The sequence below is a fragment of the Pecten maximus genome, chromosome 9 (assembly GCF_902652985.1).
Source record: "Pecten maximus chromosome 9, xPecMax1.1, whole genome shotgun sequence".
Taxonomy (NCBI): Eukaryota; Metazoa; Mollusca; class Bivalvia; order Pectinida; family Pectinidae; genus Pecten; species Pecten maximus.
Genome location: NC_047023.1, coordinates 20384512 through 20412362, shown reverse-complemented (window position 1 = coordinate 20412362; position 27851 = coordinate 20384512). Strand labels below are relative to the sequence as shown.

General features: G+C 32.1%; 1 protein-coding gene across 6 annotated transcripts; it reads right to left on the bottom strand.

The window, feature by feature from the left end:
- Positions 1–802: 802 nt before the first annotated feature.
- Positions 803–27845, bottom strand: LOC117334931 (dynein intermediate chain 2, ciliary-like). Of its 6 annotated transcripts, none has more exons than XM_033894784.1 (23): positions 27702–27845; positions 23362–23412; positions 22986–23042; positions 22323–22370; positions 21925–22005; positions 21541–21667; positions 21157–21189; positions 19029–19111; positions 16755–16880; positions 16496–16597; positions 15827–15898; positions 12954–13037; positions 12674–12691; positions 11588–11672; positions 10209–10370; positions 9615–9856; positions 8960–9049; positions 8628–8715; positions 8244–8520; positions 8001–8100; positions 7674–7807; positions 7494–7545; positions 803–1645 (listed from the first exon to the last, which is right to left on the bottom strand). In XM_033894784.1, the coding sequence occupies exons 1-23, from the start codon at positions 27732–27734 to the stop codon at positions 1511–1513; spliced, it is 2280 nt and encodes a 759-aa protein (XP_033750675.1). In that variant the 5' UTR covers positions 27735–27845; the 3' UTR covers positions 803–1510. The 6 variants fall into 6 exon arrangements, with proteins under 6 accessions (XP_033750675.1, XP_033750676.1, XP_033750677.1 ...); XM_033894785.1 differs by lacking the exon at positions 23362–23412 and adding an exon at positions 23265–23306 and having other exon boundaries at positions 27702–27843; XM_033894786.1 differs by lacking the exon at positions 12674–12691.
- Between the last annotated feature and the right edge of the window lie 6 nt (positions 27846–27851).

Here is a 27851-nt window from a genome sequence, read left to right as displayed (position 1 = left end):
GAGGGTGATAATCTTTATTATGTTTCTTGTTATCGCATCAAAAACGTAATCATCACTTCGACTCATTAACAGTTCTATATGAAAGCATTCATGGAGTATAGGAAAACATCCCTGTTATGGGAATTTCTTTAAATCATGTAATGGTCTTCTAAGAGAAATTTTAAGTAAAAGCATTTCCTTAGGTTAAGGAATATTGATGAAACTGGGTCCTAAAATATTTTCGATCTGGCTTTTGCATCTTAGATACCATTCAAATTTTAGTAGTATGTAATATATGGCTCATTGTGGTGTACTATGTCCCTCTCTCTGCTACCATAAAAAAATCCTCTTTAATAATATTCCGCTATAACTTTGAACCTTCCATTGACCAAGAAGTCAAACTTTGTGAATTTTATAGTCCCAGAGAGGCGGGTTTAAAAGGGTTCAAAGTAGTTAAAATGTCAACAGCATTCGTCTTGATTTTGATTTTTGAAAAGAACATTATTATTTTCAGTTTGGAAAAATCATCAATGTTGCAGTGTGATGGCATGGAGAGTGTAGATACATATGTATATAAATCGACAAGTCGCAATGTCAACGTAAGTATGCTGTCTCTTGGAGTCTTGGCTGTGCTCTGTTGCTAAAAGGAAGACATTAAAAGTGTCAATATTTGTAGATTGATCTCAAGTTATTTTTTCTGTTGTTTTTTTCTTTCTTTCTTTTTTCTCAAATCAACCGACCAAATCTGATGGTCATCTAGATTGGGTGTAACACAGATACACACATCTTCCCATTTCTAACAACACACCAATAAAACAACTTATTCATGAAAATTCTATTTTATTCATATATAAATATGGAATTTGGTTAAATCATAATCATGACATTGATAGATCAATATACAAGTAAAAAGTGAAATTCTCAAGAAATATATCTTTTCATGTCCATGTATAAACACACATATTCCTTTCACACAATATCATACACTCCCAGACCAAATGAAACAAATATCATCTTAATAGGGCTAACAGTAAACGCAAGTACCAGCAGTACTCGCGGAATAACATTACACATACAGTTCAATTCGGCCGTTTTTATACAAAACGATAGTATATGATATGACAGCAATAATCTTGAAAATGGCATTCTTAAATCAGCAAAATATAACAAAATGTCGCATGCACAATACATGCTATAGCATATCCTCATTTGGCGGTCTAGAAGTTGTTTTCTTCTTCAGCAAGTAGTAAACCTTCAATAAATTAAACAAATTCAAAGCACTTGTTTGTTCTCTAAATGCTGTCCGTTACGAATGTCTACATCTCTCTAGTCCTTCTCCAATCTTCCAATCTTTTTGCATAAATCCTAGTTTTGTGACACGGTTAGTGTTTGTTAAGACACATTGTTCTTGACAATTGTCGGTCATTGTTGTTATTTTCTTTTCTATTACACGGAGTATTGTTGTTTTATTTTGTTGTTGCTCCCGCGTTAGTCACAAGAATAATTTTCTCATGTCTATTTCCTTACAGGTCTATTTCTTCTCGGTGGCTACTGGTGCCTTAGATCCCTCTGTAGGTTCCCGGACCATGTTCAGCAGTTTGTCTAGCTTGGCGATCTCCAAGGCTTCCCTCTGGGCTGGGTCCATAGCAGGCTGGCCCTTCTTCTCCTACAAAGCACGGGAAATTATAATGAGTTGTGTGTCATATACAGTTCCAAACTGGTTAGTACTGTTACGTTAGTTATTACATCATGAAAATCAAACATATAACAGAATCCACAACTACGGTACTTCCTTACAAACAACACTACAGTATATATAACCACACAATACTACTTTACATGAACAGGTTAATCCACGACTATTGTGCTTCTTTACAAACATGTGAAACAAAGTGATCGGTAAACTGTTATACAATTATATCAGCTAATCAAGAACAAACGTACAAGATTTGTTATCATACAATTTTACATACACGAACGAAAGGTTATGATTTAGTAAGTGCTACATATTTACAAAGACTTAACTTGATGTTACATTACATATCATAAGTACATAAAAAGAAGTAAAAAATGAGTCTCTTCTATGTGTGAATTCATATTGATCAATAGTCATCATTGACTTACATTGTAGTTGCAATTCAATGACATTGAAAAAAGAATTTCAAAGCGGGACATTTTCTCGAGAGTAATTACTCCAAAACAAACGAAACAAAAGAATGCACTTTTCAAATATTTTAACTTCAGCGAAATCCATAGCCAAACACATTTCAATTGATCATCATGTGAATTCAAACAGGGATGACATTACTCAGCGATATCCTCAGTAAGAATGAGTGCGGATGTAATGTGACGGTACAAAAACCTGACGTAGAGATCTCACGCAGACACACATCAGTGTCAGTGAGGTGTTCAGGTGATAGATAAACACACTTATCAAACAAAGTTCAAGTGTATTGATGATAAACAGTCCGTAAGATCGTGTGTTTTTTTTGTTTTTGCTTTTTGTTTTCATAATTAACCTTGATCCTTTCTATTGACGCGTTACATTATGGACGTATTTTGTTTGTTTGTTTTTGTTGTTGTTTTATATACATTTGTGTGTATATATAAAAATATTCCTAATTGACGTTTTACGTTACAAACAGTAGGAAATGTTATGGACGTATTCACAACAAGGGGATTCTTTCCCATTAACGTTTTACGTTATACATTCAGTAAAGTTCCACTGTGAAATCATGGATATGGGTACTCTCTATTGACGTTTTACGTTATAAACTCCGTGAATATAGGTACTCTCTATTGAGGTTTTACGTTATAAACTCCGTGAATATAGGTACTCTCTATTGAAGTTTTCCGTTATAAACTCCGTGAATATGGGTACTCTCTATTGAGGTTTTACCTTATAAACACAGTGAATATAGGTACTCTCTATTGAGGTTTAACGTTATAAACTCCGTGAATATAGGTACTCTCTATTGAGGTTTTACGTTATAAACTCCGTGAATATGTGACCTCTCTACTGAGGTTTTCCGTTATAAACTCAGTGAATATGGGTACTCTCTATTGAGGTTTTACGTTATAAACTCCGTGAATATGGGTACTCTCTATTGAGGTTTTACGTTATAAACTCCATGAATATAGGTACTCTCTATTGAGATTTTACGTTATAAACTCCGTGAATATGGGTACTCTCTATTGAGGTTTTACGTTATAAACTCCGTGAATATGGATACTCTCTATTGAGGTTTTACGTTATAAACTCCGTGAATATGTGACCTCTCTACTGAGGTTTTACGTTATAAACTCCGTGAATATAGGTACTCTCTATTGAGGTTTTACGTTATAAACTCCGTGAATATGGGTACTCTCTATTGAGGTTTTACGTTATAAACTCCGTGAATATAGGTACTCTCTATTGACGTTTTACGTTATAAACTCCGTGAATATGGGTACTCTCTATTGAGGTTTTACGTTATAAACTCCGTGAATATAGGTACTCTCTATTGAGGTTTTACGTTATAAACTCTGTGAATATAGGTACTCTCTATTGAGGTTTTACGTTATAAACTCCGTGAATATGGGTACTCTCTATTGAGGTTTTACGTTATAAACTCCGTGAATATAGGTACTCTCTATTGAGGTTTTACCTTATAAACACAGTGAATATAGGTACTCTCTATTGAGGTTTTACGTTATAAACTCCGTGAATATAGGTACTCTCTATTGAGGTTTTACGTTATAAACTCCGTGAATATAGGTACTCTCTATTGAGGTTTAACGTTATAATCTCCGTGAATATAGGTACTCTCTATTGACGTTTAACGTTATAAACTCCGTGAATATAGGTACTCTCTATTGAGGTTTAACGTTATAAACTCCGTGAATATAGGTACTCTCTATTGAGGTTTTACGTTATAAACTCCGTGAATATAGGTACTCTCTATTGACGTTTTACGTTATAAACTCCGTGAATATGAGTACTCTCTATTGAGGTTTTACGTTATAAACTCCGTGAATATAGGTACTCTCTATTGAGGTTTTACGTTATAAACTCAGTGAATATAGGTACTCTCTATTGAGGTTTTACGTTATAAACTCTGTGAATATGGGTACTCTCTATTGAGGTTTTACGTTATAAACTCCGTGCATATGGATACTCTCTATTGAGATTTTACGTTATAAACTCCGTGAATATAGGTACTCTCTATTGAGGTTTTACGTTATAAACTCCGTGAATATGGGTACTCTCTATTGAGGTTTTACGTTATAAACTCCGTGAATATGGGTACTCTCTATTGAGGTTTTACGTTATAAACTCCGTGAATATAGGTACTCTCTATTGAGGTTTTACCTTATAAACACAGTGAATATAGGTACTCTCTATTGAGGTTTTACGTTATAAACTCCGTGAATATAGGTACTCTCTATTGAGGTTTTATAAACTCCGTGAATATAGGTACTCTCTATTGACGTTTTACGTTATAAACTCGGTGAATATGGGAACTCTCTATTGAGGTTTTACGTTATAAACTCCGTGAATATAGGTACTCTCTAATGAGGTTTAACGTTATAAACTCCGTGAATATGGGTACTTTCTATTGAGGTTTTACGTTATAAACTCAGTGAATATGGGTACTCTCTATTGAGGTTTTACGTTATAAACACATTGAATATGGGTACTCTCTATTGAGGTTTTACGTTATAAACTCTGAATATGGGTACTCTCTATTGAGGTTTTACGTTATAAACACATTGAATATAGGTACTCTCTATTGACGTTTTACGTTATAAACTCCGTGAATATGGGTACTCTCTATTGAGGTTTTATAAACTCCGTGAATATAGGTACTCTCTATTGACGTTTTACGTTATAAACTCGGTGAATATGGGCACTCTCTATTGACGTTTTACATTATAAACTCTGAATATGGGTACTCTCTATTGAGGTTTTACGTTATAAACACATTGAATATAGGTACTCTCTATTGACGTTTTACGTTATAAACTCCGTGAATATAGGTACTCTCTATTGACGTTTTACGTTATAAACTCTGAATATGGGTACTCTCTATTTACGTTTTACATTATAAACTCAGTGAATATGGGCACTCTCTATTTACGTTTTACGTTATAAACTCTGAATATGGGTACTCTCTATTTACGTTTTACATTATAAACTCCGTGAATATAGGTACTCTCTATTGACGTTTTACGTTATAAACTCTGAATATGGTTATTCTCAATTGACGTTTTACTTTATAAAATCAGTGAATATGGGAACTCTCTATTGAGGTTTTACGTTATAAACTCGGTGAACACGGGAACTCTCTATTGAGGCTTAACGTTATAAGCGTAGGGACGTTCTACTGACGTGTTACAGTATACACATTGATATTAATTCCGAATTGACGTTTTAGGTTGTAACGAGAGGGACATTTCTTTGACGTGTTCACAATGAGTATATTCTCTCTATTGGCGTTTTACGTTATGTTTAAGTATGAATATGGGTACTCTCCATTGACGTTTTACGTTATAAACTCAGTGAAATTGCATTGACTTGTTAAAGTATGAATATGGGAACTCTCCATTGACGTTTTACGTTATAAACGTATAAATATACATTTATATAGAGACATTATTACAATATAATCGTAGGGTTTTTAGGTTACAAACGCAGACCTTTCTAACGCCGCTTTATATCATACAAATATTGACGTTTGCGTTTTAATCGGGGACTCTCTATCTGCATTATTAATGATACAGTAAGACCTCTCGTTGACATTTAACACTTTAAACGTAGACTGCCCTAATTTATCGTAAACATTACACGTAGCATTTTAAACTTGATAGATGAATATTGAAGTTCAAATCCAATCAGAATTGGAAGGTATGAATCATATCTAAATGATAAACTTTGCTGAAAATGATTATAATGTGAAAAAAATCTTAATTTTTGTTGCAACAGTTTTTCGAGATGTGACTCACTAATAATACTTGTTTAGTTTCCCCAATACCAAAACACAGATTTGATGCCAACTGCATAGTTTTGAAATCAGATTTCAGGGGAAAGCCACCATGGCCCTATCCGGAAGTGTGTCTCACACATCCATGTGGTGTAGTAACGGTTGCCAAAGCTGTGCATTAGATAACAGTGCCAAGCATATGTGTGTGCAGTACATTTCATCAAATTGAAAATATATATTCAAAATAAGATATGTAATTTTAATTGACACTTAATGTGTAAAATTTAATTGACACTGAATGTGTAAAATTTGAATGGAGATATGCCTGAATTGGAAGGATCCAATGGCACTGTGCTGGAGAAAGGAAAGTTCTGGTAATAATAAAATACCAGTTACAACTCACACTCAGTGTAACAAGTAATAAAACTCTTAATGGGTTTTCGTTTATGTCGGTATCCTCTAAGAAGTAATGCTTGAAAAATAACACATCAAAATATCATATCAACTGTAACTGTTACAATACAAAACATTAATAAAGTTTTTAAATATTTGCATATCTATACATTATTTTAGATATTCAATTCTTAAATGAAGTCAAAGTATAATAAAAAAAAATATTGACCTGTAAAAGAATTACCATAAATAGGATTTTGCTTACAAAAAACAAGAAAATGATCGACATTTCATTACTAGATACAAGATATACATATAACATTATTAATTAGGCTTTTCCAGATATACAACATGAGGAATGAGCTAGCGGTTTCAGTTTTGTGACTTGTATTACTTATATCACTCAATACTGAATGTATGTTGTTCATTAAAACCATACAATTGAATTAATGCCCCCCCCCCCCCCCCCCCCCCCCCCCCTCCTCCCCAATAACCAATGGTCATATCGTAAATAGCACCTGGTCAATCATTAGTATCAAATTGAATCTGTAGCATTCTACAAAATATTTACCAGTGTGAGAAAATGAGCGTGAACACAATGAGGTGTACACACACTGACAAGGTAGTAAGTACCAAAGTACTTCCTGTGAAATCACTACCTACACCATGACCACAAACTGCTGTCACATTCACACGTCCACAGTGCAGATTTACATACTTGTACTAATACACGTTTAACAAGCATGAAGGAGAGACGTATCGGTCCCTTTTGAGGGACAGAGATTAGTTTTACAACATCTATAGTATACATATAAGTCCCTTTTGAGGGTTTACAACATTTACGGTTATGATGTATATATAGGTCTATTTTGATGTTTAACATTACAACATTTACGGTTATACACATGCTATACTGTTTATATGAAGTATGTGCCATTAAACTAATGTCTCAAATGAAACATTTTTTTTAATCATCTTTGTATATTTTGATCATATGTACATGTATACACAAGTAATGTACCACATGTAGTTACATATGGAAGAAGAAAAATCAAGTTTATATTCATCAGTTATCATTATCAAACCAAATGTTAAATGGTCAAATGAATATCCTTTTTATTTTTAGTACGAAAAAAAAATAAATAAATGAAAACTTACCTTTGGCATCTTCTTGAGATTTGGGGACAATTTCAAACTTGTAACATTACCCCTGAAATTGTAAAATGCATTGATTGGTTTACTTAGGATTCAGTAATGAATTCACTGTAATACACTCTTTGAGATTTTACATTCTTTTGAGTATAAAAACATTACAACGAGAAATGTTATGGTACTTACCTATCATCACCAACAATTATAATGGGATAAACAGGGTTGAACTCTATATGAGTGAGCTTGGTCTTCTTTTTCACAGCTACCATCTGTTCACATAGGGGCTCGTACTTGTTTATGTTAAGGTCATATACAAACACCTGAAGGAAAAAGAGAAAGATTTTAATTCTAAAATAGGTTTTGAATTAATGTCTATAGACAAAAACATTCTCATTGTATAACTCAAATCAAACTCTTAAAAATATTCCAGTATTTGAAATGTTTAAATGAAATAATTCTTTCCTTAAATTATTTTTCAAATGTAATTTGTTGCAGCAAGGCCTATGAGCCTACCTTTCCATCAGCTGTTACAGCAGCAAAGACTGTTGAGGAGTATGGAGCCCAGGCCACATCCCCAACTGAGTTGTTGAGGTCAAAGGTGAACAGAGCTTTCCTGAAAACAATTATTACACAATCAGTTAACTTTCCTGTTGATAATTCCTCACAAATCACAACTAAACTAAAAGTAAAAGACTGTATCTTATCATATCTTATCTTATATCTTGTAGTCTACACTGGAGACATACAATACTATACCTGGAAGAGATATTCTCAGTGTTTTCTGAGTTGGTGTCTACGGTGGTCTTGTTGCTAACTTCCCAGATCTTTACAGTCCAGTCAGCACTGCAAGTAATGTAGATGTCTGGGTGCCATGGGTTCCAGCGCACCTGGTACACTGCCATATTATGGGCAAGGTTGGTGTCCAGGAACTGGCTGCTGTAGGCCTTGGAACAGGTGTGGATTTTACCTTCCTCCGTACCCACCAGGAACATATAGTCATTCTTCTTGTGGAAGTCAAACGCTGTACCACAACCTGAAAGTCACACAATAAACACGTGTAACTCTACTGTAGACTGATACCATATATAATATACAAATAACATCATAAAGGATCTGGAAAAGTCTACAAACATTACTTACCGACAGTGCTGACCTTTGTACCATCGGGACCCTCAGCTGGTGCCTCAGGTAATGTCAGCTGGATCACGTCTTGGTAGATCAGCTCATTCTGAAATCCAAGTTATATGTTACAAGCACATGTAATTAATGCATAGACTAATTCCTTTCTCTGTCTGTAAGAATAGTCTGCTGTAGGACAATCTTTGAGCTTGTCGTATATTTATTTTGTTACTTATTATGTGACATTAACACAATTTATCAGAATGAAAAATAATCAAAGATAATGTACCTATCATACTGACATACAACTGACAGCTGTATGTGAGGGTTGTTACAAGAGGGAAAATAAGTACCTTGATGATAGTCCACTGTACAATTCGGCCATCAGAGGATATAGAGTAGAAATTGTGGTTGTTCTCCAAATCATCCTTCTGCCAGCGAACCTGTAATATAATAATATAAAGAGGTGATATTATGAAAACTGCTGTATCAGGTGGGAAAGGACATCATGTAGACAAATTGTTTTAGGATAAAACACACGGATGCTCATTCATATAAATCCAGTGACTGTTTATTTCCAGGAGTACCAATTACATTACAAATAAACTGGAATATGAACCTATATTATGATTTTAATCTTTTTTTTTCTTTTTTTTTTAAGGATTCCAATGAGGCTAAAAATAGATAAAAATGTTCAAACAGGTTAACAGATAATTTTCTGTGGTTAACTTCCTTTAGCTGCTGGTCATATATAAATCTTACTCAACTCCCTTTGGGATGATTCAGCTCGAGCTGCCATTTTTCAATGTTAGCTTGTCCACAACATTTCCAATATTGACCTAGCAAATACTCATTATAGCTAAGTTGACTGAAGCAACAGAGTGTCCAAGGTAACAAGAATTTTGGCACTGAACTAGCGATTCTTTGATCACTGTAGCTCAGGGTCTTAATACCAATTAATATACCACTGTGCCTCCATACCCCTATTCCTCAGACCCCAGTACCTACCTGCCAGACGGGGTCTGTGTGCTTGCCATTCTTTGCCGTACACCTGTGCACCGGTTCCTTACATTCAACATTAAATACTCCGACACTGCCATCATAGTAACCCACGACCACCAGGTACGGATGTTCTGGGTGTACGTCTAAACACATCAAGCCGCTGTCTGTCTCGTAGATAAATTCGGGGAAGGAGGGGTTCTTTAGGGAGTAAAACAAAATCATGCCGTTTCCTTGTTTCATAAAGTCATCTGGAAAATGAAGAGAAATGTAATTTACATTACCATAACTTGAAGTAATTGTATGACATATTAAAACTTAATCAGAATGTGTGCTGTATTTACATGTTGAGCCAACTAGGGAATTACTGACTTGAAGAAAAGGTGTCTGATCATTGATGGATTTATGTTAGCCAACATCTTATAGATATAAAAGTTTATTGAAAACTTCATCTGTTAGACCACATTTAAACTACAATTAATCAATTTAATCATGATTATACCCCAATTTCATACCATATTTGCATTCTGAGAATGTAAATTCTCTTGGTCACTATTTTAAGAATGAGAATTCTCTTGTGTTGAACAAAATATATCCACTTACAAGAGCCGAACGATACTGCATAAAGGTCCTTGTACTTAGGATTCCAACAAAGTGATGTAACAGCCAATTTCTTGGCTTTTTCGAAGGTAAATCTCCAAAGGGGCAATAGGGTACCCTCATTTTCACGGTACTCATCTGACGGGTCGTCCCAGTACTTAAAATCTGCAAAACATTTCGTATAAATCTTGATAACAACAATAATGGCTTTGAATTAAGTTTGTGCAATTTTAAGTAATACACCAATTGCAAGCTATCGACAACATATTTAAAGTAAAAAAAAAGAAGTATATTTCATTCTTATCACCAAAGACATTTCATCTTGTGCCATATTATTATGCATTTATTTTATTAGTGTATGTTATCTCATAATTGTTCTATATATCTTATGTCACCTCGTGCTACATCTGATCTCACTTTGCACTTTATCTAATCCCACCTTTGTGCTATATCTAATCTCACCTTGTGCTATATATCAAATCTTGAATTTGCGCTATATCTGATCTTACCTTTGTGCTATACCTAATCTCACCTTTGTGCTATATCTAATCTCATCTTTGTGCTATATCTAATCTCACCTTATGCTATATCAGATCTTACCTTGTGCTGTATCTAATCTCACCTTGTGCTATATCTAATCTCACCTTATGCTATATCCAATCTCACCTTATGCTATATCTAATCTCACCTTATGTTATATCTAATCTCATCTTTGTGCTATATCTAATCTCAACTTGTGCTATATCTTATCACAACTTTGTGTTATATTTAATCTCACCTTATGTTATATCTAATCTCATCTTTGTGCTATATCTAATCTCACCTTATGCTATATCTAATCTCACCTTTGTGCTATATCTAATCTCATCTTTGTGCTATATCTAATCTCACCTTGTGCTATATCTAATCAAAACTTTGTGTTATATTTAATCTCACCTTATGCTATATCAGATCTTACCTTGTGCTGTATCTAATCTCACCTTGTGCTATATCTAATCTCACCTTATGCTATATCCAATCTCACCTTATGCTATATCTAATCTCACATTATGTTATATCTAATCTCATCTTTGTGCTATATCTAATCTCAACTTGTGCTATATCTTATCACAACTTTGTGTTATATTTAATCTCACCTTATGTTATATCTAATCTCATCTTTGTGCTATACCTAATCTCACCTTATGCTATATCTAATCTCACCTTATGCTATATCTAATCTCACCTTTGTGCTATATCTAATCTCACCTTATGCTATATCTAATCTCACCTTGTGCTATATCTAATCTCACCTTATGCTATATCTAATCTCACCTTGTGCTATATCTAATCTCACCTTGTGCTATATATCTAATCTCACCTTATGCTATATCTAATCTCACCTTGTGCTATATCGTCATATGTGTTCTGGTTCACCATCCTCTCTACAATCTGTGCTGCGTTTTGAATTCTGGTCACATCGTCACTCTGAAAACCATGCAAATTGGATGTTACCAATCAAATTCTTAACAACAAATGGCCCTCAAGTGATTCAACTCAACCAACCATGTCAGCTAGATGCTACTCTTACACACCAAGTTTACCAGTGTAAATTGATAAACCCAACAAAAACATACTCTCTCCTGAAAATGAATGTGTAGGCGGCTATTAAACAATTACATCAAAACAATAAACACAAGACATCATTGATATCATATGAATAAATTATAATCTTAAATGAGAAGATGGAATGTTCGTTATTGAGCTGATGGTAATGATGAGTTAGAAGTAAGCTGATCAGTTTAGCAATTCTTACTAAACAGATTTCTCAATACATGTACTTTCAAATTGATAAAGATTACCAGATTTTGAGTTATGCTTCAGTGGTGGTATTTAAAGAGAGCTTACAACACGATGAAATTCATATCGTTTAAATTAAAACACATACAGTTGATTTGCAATGACTATAATTTTAAATTGCTAAATTCATCCTATTCAAACATAAGTGCTTCACAAAGCTTGACTGTATACTAAGAAAAGATGAGTAGAAACAGTCATAATGTGCTTTTTATAATATTTTGCATGTGCAAATAACATAGAGAAAAATATGAACAAGAGTTGCATTTCATCATGAAGAGATCGAAGAAAGACAGATTTTTTTTTTTTTTTTTTTTTGTTTAGCTGAAGAAATATCTCTAATATCATATACACTGTACTACAGATAAAGAAAAAGTCTTTATTTTTTTTTTCTCTCATTTGTAGAAAATCTGATAGACCAGAGGTGCATATAAAGATGAAGTAATACTTGTGTTGTCTGAATGGTGACAGAGCTACAATGTATGTTAGTACGTTCGGCTCTAACTAAAAGGAGGAGGTCAAAAGAACATTTAAATTGTTAAGACAGATTTAAATTTCAGCATTATCTGAATATTCACATATATTTTTTTTGTGATGTCTAAGCTCAGAAAGTAAGTGTGAAACATACATACCATATTGTAGAATTTAGACTAAAACATTTAAAGTATCTCAGGTCATTTAAATTTAGAATCTGTTATCAGATCTAATTTGAACATTTTTTTTTTTTTTTGACAAGACAAAATTAATATTTTCGGTATATCATTATAAAAGATATATGTAAACAAAAACAATGTGTCATCACTGAATTATTGGTACATTTTTCATAACAAGGAACAGAAGAAGCAATGGCAATGGATGATCATGAGTGTCACACACAGAAAGGCTGGTGAATCTAAGGGGAGACAACTGTACCTGTGTTTCTGTGATGGTAAGCTTCTTTCTCGTTTTCTCCTCAGCCTGTCGGCCTGGTACCACCTTCTTTTCCTTGTTTTTCTCCTACAACATCAAAATAATGAAAAATTTTAAGTTTCATTAATAACTGTTATTCAACAGGAGATATTTTGTTCTTTTAGGTTTAAATAACCAACATACACAAACTACCTGTATTAAATTATATAAGTACATGTACTAATAAACAATACAAAATTCTACCCATAATCAAATACTGATAAACAGTTACAGTATATATTTTACCTGTAATTACCATTAAGTATACCAATACACAGTACATATTTTACCCGTAAAATACTGATAGACAGTATATAACACATACAAACATACTGAAGTTCGATCCATATCATGCTTCTTCATGCAGTGTTGCTAATAAATAATATTTTTCAGTATAAACTTCAAAATATGAATGAATAAAAAATATGAAAGCTGAAATTTCTGTGATAATTCAGAAGCTGGCAAATCTGGTGAACAAAAAATCAAGGTAAATTACATAATATATAAAAGAAAGGGAGAAATCAAATTTTAGATGTGGGTAAGTCACTTAAATCATGGAAGATAACAACTTCATGTATAAAAAGCTATAAATAATGAAGACATGCAAATCACATGCAGTGTACAGATTTACCACATGACAAGTACCAAGCATTGTTAAAGATTTGTTGAATATATATATCCATGTCAATACACCCATACAATATGGTGATCATGACATGATGATAACAAAACAAAATGACGACACAAATTTCTAAGATTCTGTGTTATTGTCAAAACAGGGACAAATAGAACCTGATACAGAAGATTTAGCCTAAATATTGACCTGGTGAAGTAATATTTATGCTCAATATTTCCTAAACTTGTTGATCATGTGATAAAAAGGATCTTCATATTACCTTCTTATATGATATTTATGAAAAATTTCACGACCTGTACTTTAATTGATTTCATTTGCTCACAAGGAGCTCACTAATTAAAAGAAAAAAAAATCTTAAGAGATGTTTCATAAATATCATACAGAAATGTAAATGTAGACCCTGTATCTATATATATATATATTGTAATTATATTCAAATTTATCTCAGTATACTATATCATGCATACTACTGAAGAAGTAGCCCCATAAAGGTAAAATTTCTATCAAAGCATTCTCTTTATAACCTGTTTTCAATACCGGGTGTTAGAGCTTGTAGAATTGTGTAGATATATATACTACAAATCAAAATTTCATAAATCAAAATATTCCCATCGAGTGTATACAAATTAGGTTAAAATGTAATACTCCTGTAACTGCATGTACATGGATGCTGGTTTAATTTTTGCTTAAATCCATCATATGCTTTATAAATGCTTCTGGGTGATTTAAGAGCTGGGGTACGATATCTATAAAATGGATGCAATAGTCAGTTTGTGATTTGATAAGCCAAAATACAAACATGCCCCATATATTGTACCAAACAATAGTTTACATATCACAACTATTTATTAACAGTCACATCTTCAATAGAAATACAACTGATGTTACAGATATATCAGACCATTTCCTTCCAGACATCGAGTGACAGCTAGCATAAATCTGACATAATCTCATTTTCAAAAACCACATGCTAAACATATACAAAACGTGATGCACAGAGGATATTCCTCAAATAACCATTCAGATCCAATCTCCAACACTACAGATGTCCTAGAAATACTCCACAGTGGTTACACAAGGTTCCATCAGACACAGTGACAATACCACTTAACAACGAGACTGCGATGGTCTTCACCTACCCTGCCACCATATTTCACAGGACCAAATCCAAAATGATCAGACTTGCGGGCAGCTCGAGCACGCTATATGGTACATATGAGGTCAAACATCGATCACTATCATACATAGATTGCTTAATGTTTAAAATAAGAAAGGTAACTATTTACATTTTTCTTTCATTTTGTAATTTCAATTACAAATTGAGGAGACCCAGTAGTGATAATATAACAAGGTCTAGTCAAAATGTACCTGATGTTGTGGGAAAGTGGGGAGGGGGTGGGGTGGGGTGGGAGGGAGTTACTTCAGGCAAAAGATAATTCATGCATACTGAAAAATGAAAAACTACATTATTTTACTCTCAAACTATCTTAACTATACACTAATTAACATGTAATTAATTTTCGTATCATATGAAACTATTCATATAAAAGTTCATGCAATGGTTGATACTCAATTCTCTACTGCATGATAGTCTGTAGCCCAAGTCATGCCTTCAATTCACAGTACTAAATTACACTAAATTAGATACCTTCATTTTTTTTTCTTTTTAGATACAGAAAGACTTGTATTCACATTAACTTGCTAACAAAGCTTCCAGTTAAAATTAGACAGAGTGTTTTTATTAATCTATTTATAAAATTAATTCCAACCTAAAATTTGGGTAGAACAAAAGATCAATGATTATAATTTCATGTACACAAATCTTTCTGAATCCTATGATTGATGAAAAAAAGATTATTGAAAAAAGCAAAATTACTGAAACCATCAGTCTCCACTTTATCAAAATCACAATGTATTTTGAATTTTAGCAAGAAAAGAAATTACCAAAGGAATTAAACTATCATTTTACATGATATATGAAGTATTTATTGATTTTATTTTTATCTATTTTTTTTTTTTTTTTTGTGAAGTGGAGGCTGAGAGTGCCCTATAATCAGCTCATGCTGGTTACTGTAGCCAGAATTTGCCTCAGAATGACAGCAGCCAGTGCATAATGCTTCTGAAATCTATAACCACTATCAGATCTATATGATAATTGTTGCATTCCTCCAATAAAATAAAAAGGAGAAGACGGGTATACTTGTATCAGCTGATGGTGGTGTAGGTAGATAGAGGGTGTCTTTTGGATCTGTTTAGCCTTCATGGCCTGGTACTAAAAACAAAACCTTGGACGATTAACTTCAGGTTACGGAGGGATCACACAGGAATGGGTAGTCATACTGGGGAGGTGTCATACTATACAGGGAGCAGGAGAATCAGACAAACAGATAACACCATCACGTGGAGGCAGAAAACAAATTTTGGGAAATGCAGGGATACTAAAATTACATTTGAAATACAAAACATTGATGAAATACTATATTTTTGTATTACTAGTTATTTTTTTCAATCACTTAAAATCTATGTTCACCATACATTTTACAATTTTTTTAAATATATTGTTTCCTATTCTATTGGCTGATGTGCTGCATTTTACAAAAATTTACAAAATTTGGATATGTAGCTTAATATGTACTATATACATGTATTGTATATATAATTATGAAAATAAAAATGATTAATAATTTAATAAAATGCCTTCTCTGAAATTAAAAAAAAATGTAATGCTAAAACATAATTAACAAATAGTATGTGTTTCATTATCTGCACAGAATTCAAATTTCAATGAATCTAAGAATACAACCCGACACCTTGTATTAACCTTGTGTAACCATTTGATTACAATGGTCCAACTATCTTGTGTCTTTACCTGTTTCTCGAAGTCCTCATTATAAGCATCAAAGATTTCCCACTGGGTGACACTACCAGCAAAGGTGGCCCGTGGGGGAGGTTCGGTGGCTGTGCCTCGCTCCTGTATAACAAATATATGACAGTTATCAAACTGGCATCACTATGAACTAAATCCTTTAAAAAATTCATGAGAAATTTTGAATATTTACATGCTTTAATTGTGCTATGGACACATGCATGCATGCATCAGAAATGTTAAACAAATCTAAAATACCTACCCGGTAGGGGTTGTTGTAGGTCTGAGAAGCCCTCTCACTATAGTTGAACTGGTTGGTGAGTTTTTTACCCCCAGCTGCTGCAGCTGGTGCAGGGGTGGCAGCATCATCACGGCCTTCATCCTTTCCCTAGGATGAAAAGACGTGTACACATAAATCCTCAAACAACTGTAAACCAAATGGAGGCATACAACCACAGTCAAAGGTGTCAACAGTAAGCAATTACTAACCTACACGTAAATGTGCATTAATAATATTGAGTAATAATATCTTAACTGATGTCTAACATGATTTTTTTTATTATTTCAGGTAATTTAAATAACAAACAAGCTAATATATGTAGTAAAGTGAAATGGAACCAATCTTTAATGCATAACTTCAAAATCTATTCAATTTCTTTTTCTCTATCTCTTTTAAAAGATAGCACAGAAAATTAAACTTTTAAAGATACATTTCAAAAATTTTCAAGATAATAAAATATACATCACAGTTCTTTTCTTTATGTTATTAAACTGTACATAGCTTTTGTGTTAATCATATCACAGGAAGTCAAAAGACTTTGAATAGGTTTCTAAAAAGCCAAAAATAATGAGCAGATAAAACTTGTACAAAAATCAAAGTGATCATTCAAAACAAATATGGTATATACTGACAAAACAGAATGCACAAAGTACACGTAGAGCTACAACAAGAAAATTTCAAATGTCAAACAAATGAAGTAAAGCAAATCTAAAAAGAAAACATGGCAAGGTGTATCATAAGATAAAGGTGTATCATAATATATACACTGTATTTATAACTTTGTTTACATGACAAGAAAAGAAAGGGTGCTGGGTTTACATGCTATCATACTGAATACAGTATTAGAAATTTTACTCTGCATAAAAATTGAACCTAATTCAAATTTAATCAGCCAACCAGAAAATTAACATACACTGTAATTTAAAAAAAATAAAATAAAAAATGTTGCACTGCATACATAATGAATTATTTTAACCTAATTTAAGATTTTGGAACTTTAATTACACACAATAATATTTTCTAACCTAATTTAAGATTTTGAAACTTTACTTACAGAGGTGTTTAATTTATTTATACATTTAGTACTAATAATACTGGGAATCGATTATCAAAACCACATATCAATTAAATTGTCTATAGGGGAATGTGGGAAACTGGGATTAAAATCTATAGGTCAACCTATCAGACTTGAAAAAAACACCTAATCTCAATAAGATGAGATAAGTTATGAGGCTCAGATGAGATATGAGACTCATAACTGTTGTTCCTTTCTACAGTGTAAGTGCATGGCCATAAAGCAACACAAGTTTTATGTGAGAATAGTGCCCATAAAAATTATATGGATAGATTTAAAAGTGATGGAGTTATACCAATTCTTGCACAGGCTCCTCAAGTTCAGCCTGGTCGTTACAGGGTGAACCAGACTGCAGGCAGTAATCAATAGGCGAAACATTAAATCAGGTAACTTTTGTTACTTATTAATTATTATCCCATAAACAACTGGGATGCTTTAAAAAAAAATAACTTCAAAAAAATAATTGTTCCTGTAAATTTCTTCATGAATGTGTTTTTTACACAGATAGTCACTAATTATTGTATTTTTCAAAAATCTGATGTGTTACATTAATATATATCTAAGGTTGTGTCAGTGATTGATTGATTAATTAATCATTTAAAGGTATAGTTTTTCTTTATTACTGAATTGATACATAATTATTATACGTCAAATGGATCAGATAGGCTCATCAATACACATTTTTCTTGACAGCTTTTAAGATCAGTACAAAATGTATATTCTAGTCAATAGTTTCTCATAGTTACATACATATTTTTGTATGGTGATGTTGTTTGTACAACTCTTGAATTTGTTGAAGTGGCCAGAGTAAAGATACTATAATCATATGTCTAAAGATCTTCAGAAGCACAGAGTTAATAGTTGTTAAGATAAATAAGTATAACAATACAAAAAATTATCTTTCCAGTATAATTCATAAAATATCTTTCACTAACCTAGCTAAAAGGTACTAAACAGATTACATTTGACAGAATTTAAATTCAGATGGTATTTTAACCGTAAGAAATAATTGACCAAACTATTAATTTGACACATGCATAGATTTTGTCTGCCATACTCAGAGATATACATGTATACTTAGTAAGATCGAGGCTCTACATGATGTAGGGGACATGAGGTTTAGGTACATATGAAAGGTAAACATGCTGCACATTAGTAAATGAAAGAGTTGTCTCCCCTACCTCCTCTTTAGCCTCATCACCCTCGGCAGCCCCAGCTCCGGCCCCCTCGCCACCTTCACTACCAGCATGTTCACTTTGGACTGCTGTAAAACAGACACGCTTACATATATAATTACAGTTCCTGGCTATATATGTGCATATTTATAAAAAGTAGGTTAATGTTTGGGTATGCAATTATCCCCTCTTGATTAATAAACAGGTTAATGGACATATTTTGTTAAGTTTAATAAATATTGGTAATTGATTATCAAGACATTAAAACAGAGCCATAAGATTGGTGAAAAATTCAATGTCCTTTCAGTCTTTTATTTAAAAATAACACATGATTATAATTTTAACAAAAAATTAAGAAATCATTGATTCAGATGTTTTCTATCTATCCGATAGCTAGATATTTTTTTCTAACAAACTATATTCATGTATAACAAATATCGGAGTGTTTTACCTCAGTTTCAATGGCCATAAAAATATAGAGACTGTTGTAATTTTAAATTTAAACTGTCTTTGGATACTTTGTGATGATAATAATACTACGATTTAATACATATTTGCTTATATGAACTTTTTACAACCTATAGTATATATAAAACGACATTAATTGGCACCAAATAAAAGAAAGTGAAAGCTTTAATAAATTAATGGCCATGCAAATTAAGACAATGAACATTTATATAGAAAATAACAGAAAATAATAGAAAAGTTAACAGTTTTTTGAAGAAATGGTCAGACTACTTTAAGTAATGGTTATTTGTAAAAATATTTTCAAATAAAAAAAAAAGATAATTGTAAATCTATTTCATTTTGATGAGTTTTTCAATTTTTTTCTTGCACTTATTACATAAGAAAACAGCTTGATATAAGTTAAATAACTTATTCCTTGATCCCTTATCATTGCTTGTAATATATCTAATGCATTGTATACTGTAACTTTAGTTCATGAAATAAAATATGTCTTTTACTATTATGTTAATTCATAACATCTATAGGCACAAATATTGATTATTACATGGTTCAAATATGTAACAAATATTGAGTAAAAAACATAATGTAGCTACACTCTTAAACAAAATAACACAAATTTAAAACAATTCAAAAAAATCATAATGCAATTTACAATTAAACAAGATGTACTATGGGTTCTAAAGGGGAACACGACACCTAAATTAAGATTACAGAAAATGATCTTAAATTATTTGTTCTCGCACTGGGTGCTTTTGTAAATCAGAAAATTGCCAGGTGTACATGTACACAATATTGATAAACAATTTTCTGTCAGGACCAAGCTGACAGGCAAGCTTCGATCGAATAGGTTTCACCGAGACTTTAATGAGACACACTTTAATGTATTCTGGTACATAGGTATCGGGGTAATTTCTACCACATTCCGTACATAGGTATCAGGGTAATTTCTACCACATTCCGTACATAGATATCCGGGTAATTTCTACCACATTTCGGTACATAGGTATCGGGATAATTTCTACCACATTCCGTACATAGATATCAGGGTAATTTCTACCACATTCCGTACATAGATATCCGGGTAATTTCTACCACATTCCGTACATAGGTATCGGGGTAATTTCTACCACATTCCGGTACATAGATATCAAGGGTAGTTTCTACCACTAGAAAATGAATCTGTACCATTGACAATATCGGATCTGAATCAAATACAACAGTATAGAACATGTATATAGATCAAATGATGTAAGATCGATAAAATACAACTACTTTTACCTGTATTATAAGGTTAAAGATAATTAAATGTTATCCTCAATATTATTGAGTATTTTAGGTTTTGAGTTTAAACTTTTGATCATAACATCTAAAACTGTAATGCTATTCACTGGTTAAATCATTTTATGATATTAATATTTTTTTTAATTGTGAAAAAGTTTAATATTATTGTTTAGTAAGCTTTTTTGTAAACATAATTGACATGTAAAAAGGCAGGGAATTTAGGTCAAATAAAAAGGTACCAGATAAATCTATGGAGGTAGTTAAGGAAGAAAAGGAAATTTTGGGTCAGGAAAGAAAATCAATGTAAGGTGATCTAACACCTTAATCTATTTACTACTACTGCTAGGTACAACATGGAGGGAGATAGATGGCCGGCAAACTTTACCTTGAGACACCAGACTTAATCCTGTGGCTTCTCCTTCAACATGGCAAATGGTTCAGTGATAATATAGTTAAGATATGGGGCCGGCTATCAGTAGTAGTACTTTGTAGATTTTCTTACCACATGTTCTACTGTCCAGCATTAATGTATATGCTACCATTTCGATCACAACTAGCACAAACAATATACCTCAAAATGATGTTATGGTTGACATCAGAAAAGCTTACTTTTTTATAACCATTAAGAAAAAATAAGTCTAAACGGACTGTAACTGTATACACAGAAGGTACCCCACTCCAAATACAAGCTATAGTGATTTTTCTAAGATACTTTTGTTTCAAAGTTATGATACAGAAGCTGAGCTACAACACTGTCACCCTCACTCACCATCAGGCATTCCAAGCTTTGCCATCTGTCTCCTTGCCTCGTCCGAGTCTTTATGAAGCATGTTTCCATCCAGAGCAAAGTGAATGGCCAACTGGTCAACACTGGAGATTTGTTTGTACTGACGTTCCTGGGGTGCAAGAAAATCTTACAGTTGTAAATTAAATGTTTAAACGTTTTGATAAATTCATATTCCACAAACCATATTCAAATTGGAAGAATAAAGCTTTTTTTCAAAGCAATGTCCTCTTAATAAAGAGTCAGAAGAACAGCATGGAAATACCAGAAGAACATATGATTTATTTACAATTCCAAGAAATATTTTGGAAACAAAATTTTTTTTTTTTAATTAAAAACAAAATGCTTACAGAAATAGATTATACATACCTTGAAACTGTAGCGCACAATGTTCTGTGGAGCATGGGGATTGTTTGCTGTCAGAATTCTTGTGAACTCTTCTTTCAATTGCTAAAATATAAATTTGAAAAATAAGAAATAAGATTTACTATAATTCTCCTAGGTGATCTGCATAATATTATTAATAAATACTTCAAAAGACACAAATATATCATATTATTTTTACCAGATATGATTACATTAGACCTTTATAAATCATTGCAGACATTTACAAAATGTACAATCAAACCAAAGTATCTGTGCAATAACTGAGTGTAAAAAATGACTCAAGTACAACCATATGTTCACATAGCAAAATACATGATATACACTAGCTAGGTTAATATGTGAGCGTTTCACTAATCAAATTCTGGTAGTTATCAACTTGCATTCTCAGAGAGGTCCAGCTGATCATCTGGTTTGACAAGAGCTTTGGACTGGAAAAGAAGAAATATGATGTCATCTTTTATTTATGCATGTATAAATATTTTTCATTTTCAAATATTGTAACTGAATACCTTTAAAGCATTTGAAATAAAGGATGAATATGATAATACTTAATCTCTTAAAAGAAATTCAGATTTATTGTTTTGTTTGAACAAATATATGGTCGAAATGTTTGAAATATCAATTATATAAAATTATCTTTAATGACTTTAAACAGTTTATAACCTGTACACTTTAGAGTAGATAAATAACTCTGACAAGACTATACTGTATTTATCCTCAAATAAGCCCCTGTCCAAAGATAGCTCCTATCTTCATTTTTGAAGAATCATCAGTTTTAATAAAGCAAGTAATGTGGTTTCACAAATAAGCCCTCCTGAACCTTTAATACTTAATTTTAAAACTAGGAGAGGGGATTCATTTAAGGATAAACATGGTAGTGTTACAATGAGTAACGGATAATGTACATGTCAGAGAAGTAAGTTTTGCTCTAATAAAGAAACTTTACAATAACTATTGTATATAAAGTAATTTCATCATAAATGTATCTGTACAGTCAAAATAATGATAAGAAAATCCCTTGGAAAATCCTTCTATTTACTTACATGCATCCAGTCCTCAGCATCTGTACCCTCACCCATGTCTGTCATGTCGTCTCCATCCTGCAAACACATCCACCAATTTTTATATCACTATTACAATTTAACAGTAAAAGACAATTGATGTTTGAATAAAAGTTGATTTAATTCATTTTTCCATTTTTTTTTTTTTTTTTATGTAAAAGACAATTCTGTTAGAAATTTAAAAAAAAATTATACCTATTTTTTTTTATTCTAATGATTTAAATATGTTTCATCTTTTAATTCGTCTTTGTGAATAAATACCTTTCCTGGAACCTTTCCTCTTGTTTTACCTTTAGGAGCAACCTATATTTTACAAATGAAATCAAAAAAATGAGACATGGTTATGAACTTAACTTACCCCTCTCATCCGCGTCGTTCTCCGACGGGAAATGTCACTTGCTCCTCCAGCCTGCATAAACAATTTATTCAATTCATATCATGAAACCAAGCTTTGACCTCTCTATCATTACATTGTTTCTATACCATGATTTGTGTTACTGCAGATCCTGAAAATAATTCTCAACCTAGGACTTATATTTGCACTTTACGTACCCTACATTACTTTTTGTTGATGTTACTATGTTTATATGGTTTCAAAAAAGAAATATTGAATAACACCTAAACAATTTTCATTTATTGATTATAAAAAAAAAAACTAAATTGTTTTATGTGTTCATGTAAAATTACAAAGTCGTGTTTCATCCTAAACAAATTTTGCACAAATAAGTTTTGTGTAAAAAAAAAATTATATTTAAGGGTTAACTGTAATATTTTTTTACGTTATTGAGTAATAACGTAAAAAAAAATATTACAGTTAACCCTTATAATTTAATTAACAACAATAAGAAACATTTTCATTAAGTTTAACATGTTTATTTTGCTCCAGATATTTAAAAACACATCGATAAATACAAAATCCCGTGAACAACGATTACTCCGCTGACGTCACAGTCATTATTTATGTTATGAGATGATAACATAATTTTTTGAGCCAATGAAAATGCTTGTTACAAGCAAAATTAAATTATACAAATGTAATAGTATTGAATAAATTCTAATTAAAAAATATGTCAAATATTTTGCCTTTTGTCATTTAGAAAAAATGATTCATCAATGATTACATTTGATTTATATTCAAAACACAATGTAGATTTAGATATGAATTTAATGTTATTTAACCATTTAATGAATTGTGTGTAAGCATGAATTATTTGTATTCATTATCTGATGAAGAAATAGAAACAAGAACATTAATTATTACCAAGTCTTTGTCATCTCTTAATTGGGACTGGGTGATCCTGTGTTTCCTTATGGAAGAGATAACTCGATCACACACAGGGAAGCTTGGGAAAGACAGATATTACATAACAAATTGTTGATGTGATGTTATCATTTTGTTTTCATGATGTCATCAAGTGCTTGTCAATGGGCTTTGGTCGGCGAAGTAGATCAACAGTTATTCTGACTGGTATTTTTATATTTGTAAGTGCATTGTATGTGAAGAAAAAAATCAAACATGGGTTTGTCCCATGGATGGTAGACCAAACTCTTCGTTGTGTAAGAGTTTGGCTGACCAGCACTTATATTTAAGTCTCCAACTGACCAGCACTTATATTTAAGTCTCCAACTGACCAGCACTTATATTTAAGTCTCCAACTGACCAGCCAAACTCTTACACTTTGTTTGAGATTATATCCTTTCCACAGAACAGACCCATTTGTAAGAGTCCAAACATTTTGTGTAAGAAAGGTTTTTCAAAAAAAGTGTAGTAATTCTAGAATTGAAAAAAAATATATACTGACTCCAAAGTTTGTAGGTTTACTTTGAATGCTTCTTGTTTAAACATGTACTATTCATATTCTGTTAATAGAAAGTTATGAAATAGAATTAAAAAGTAGATGCTATTCAATTTTTTTTACTTTGCTAAGTCCCTACTACTTGTATGAGAATTGTGGTGTAAAACTTTAGACTGTAAACTCTGCTGTGTTAATTATGACTACAGTATAACAGTTGAGTGTTAAAGACTAAAGTTTAGATCAGAGTATACATGCATTAATCAACATGCTGTAAGTAATGGTTATACTATGGGAGACATGCATTACTGACAGATATAAACCAAAATCATTGTCATTATACTGTCCTATATTGGTAAAATGTTCTAACGTTCAAGCAAGGAATTTATAGTGGGGAAAGCAAATATAAAATAATATGTCGTGCATAAATAGCTCAGTATTTTCAAGTGAATAAAATTAGATAAGAAACACTTGAAAGTTTTTATGATATATAACTGTGAAAAGCTGTAAGATAAGAGATCAGTGAATTTCAGAGAATATTCTGTTATCAACATTAATTACAAATAAATGTTGATTATATGAGACAAGATACATGCTGTTAAAATGTCATTAAATTGAAGCTTGGATTCAGATCATCATAGAATGTGAATAAAAGTTCTGCAGACTGAAGAGGAGAGTGAATAAATAAGAGGGATTGAATGCTACACACATCAAGAATACAGAATACATGCTAGAAGGTGCTATAAGGGATTAAAAACTCATTGGCAATAACTAATGAAAATTGAAAATCTGGGTGCTGATCAGAGTTAGATATCAAAATTAATTTCAGCAAATGTAAATTATTTCACAACTAAAATTGGAATTCATTAATAAAGAAGCAATGCAGGCTTTTTCTGGGGGCTTTTTTGGACCATTAATAGGCCCCAGTCCCAATTGAAATTATATTACATATTTAATCGAAATTCCCAAAATTTGCTACTTAGTATTTACCATGAACAAATCTTTCCTAATTCACCAATTTTCTTTCCAAAATGAGAGAAAGGGCCCCAACCAAAACCAATAAACAAAGGCCCTGATGCATCTACATGTATATTACATTTGTATTATTTTCATTGAAGGTTAATATAATTACTCAAACTGTAAAATGTTAAAGGCACACCAGATTTTCTATAAAAAATAAATCAATATATAGAGCATGCACAAAACATCAAACTAATTTTGCAAGTCATATCTTTAGAGATAATGTGAATTTCAGTATTGAAATACAAAATCATCAACAGCTGAGTTTCCAGTTTAAACAGTTAAATTTAAACACGTCTCTAGAAGTGCATCCCTACATTTTTCCTGTGATAAAAGGATGGGTGCACAAATGTCAAATCAAATCCATAAAAATGTTGCTTAATTACTTTGATATGGAGTAATAAGTCTATATACATACAGGTATACATCTAAATTCTAATATCAATATAACCGAATTAACATTTAGATGTTCAAACGAAGCAATATTGCTTTCTCTATAATCTTTTTTTCATTTTTCAAACCCTGATGAAACTTTTAATCATATATATATCTTTTTATCCGTGTCACAAATGGGTTTTTGTTAACATACTATTACTGTACCCTTATTAGGTTGAATATTGTATTACAATGATAGACTATAAGGAAGTTAGGAGTCATGTGGCTAAACAACTAAAATCAGAGAAATCATAAGTTTAAGAAACTTGTTCAACTAGAAAACCAGCTATTGCAATCAAATAATATAAACAGACATAATTATGTACAAGTAAATAACTAAATCAGAGACTGACAGAATATATAACAATAACAACATTTATACTTCTACATGGGAAATTCTCAACATATCCTTAATAAAGATAAAATGAAATTGAATGATTCAATGGTTGTGATGACATATTTTCAGAGACCAAAATTTCACCTATTTGAATCTTTATATATTCCCTTGCTGTCTATATAATCTAACATCTGTAACAGATATTAAAGAAATCAAAATAACAATATTTCAAAACATAGTAGTTTGTGTAAGATACATGTAGGTAGAGGTACATCGTACATGCACTTAGCCTTGTCAATTAACTAAATATCATGGGTATATCATATTGACAGAAAGGCTAGACATTAATGCCTGTGGGTAGGGACTTAATCATCTTGCTTCTATGTACTTTTCATACATGTCACTATCATGTGTAGCAGAATTGCCAATGTGGTAGTTTAATTGGTACGTTATGTACAATGTGGAGCATATCAGTCAAAAGTTCTGGTTCAGGGTTTGAGTCCCAGTCTGCATGATGGCTGCATTTTTTCTTTTCTGCTACAAAACAGACTTGTCATAAATAATATTGCAAAAACATACAAACTTTTATGTAGATGCACTACATGAGAGAAGGGAGAGATACAACATTTGGTTTGTAATAAACTAAAGATAAAGACTAAGAAAAGGGAATTGATTAAAGGTAGTATTAGCACTTAACCAAGAACTAGATTCTACAGTGTACAAGTATTGATGGTGGCAATTAAAGGTAGCATTCTTGCATTTCCCCTATCATGTTACATGTTCACATCAGTCATGCCTAAATAACATTGACTTACAGTGATTGATAAAACTGAATTACACACATACAATATATAAATGCAGAGAATTAAACTGCTTATAGTTCTCTAGTCTCCATTTTTGTGAAATTATCATGGATACGAAATAGAAACTGAAAGGAAACTGATTATCTTCTATATCACATGTTTATGAACGAGCTGACATTTTGATGGTTTCATTCAATGTTCACAATATTTTACACACATTTTAGAGTAGAATAATGCCAGTAACCTGACAAATTATATATTCCACTTCAACAGAGAATATTCAACTAATTTTAGAAAACGCGCTATATACCTGCTTCCCTTTTCCAATTGCCTTCGGCGGCATCTTTATTTCGGATTGTTATCCCAACAAGTTGGCTGAAACGTTGATTTCTGAAACTTCTGTGCAGTGAAAACACACGGAAACAGCGTTGCAAGTTGTCATTAGAAACGCGCATGTGTA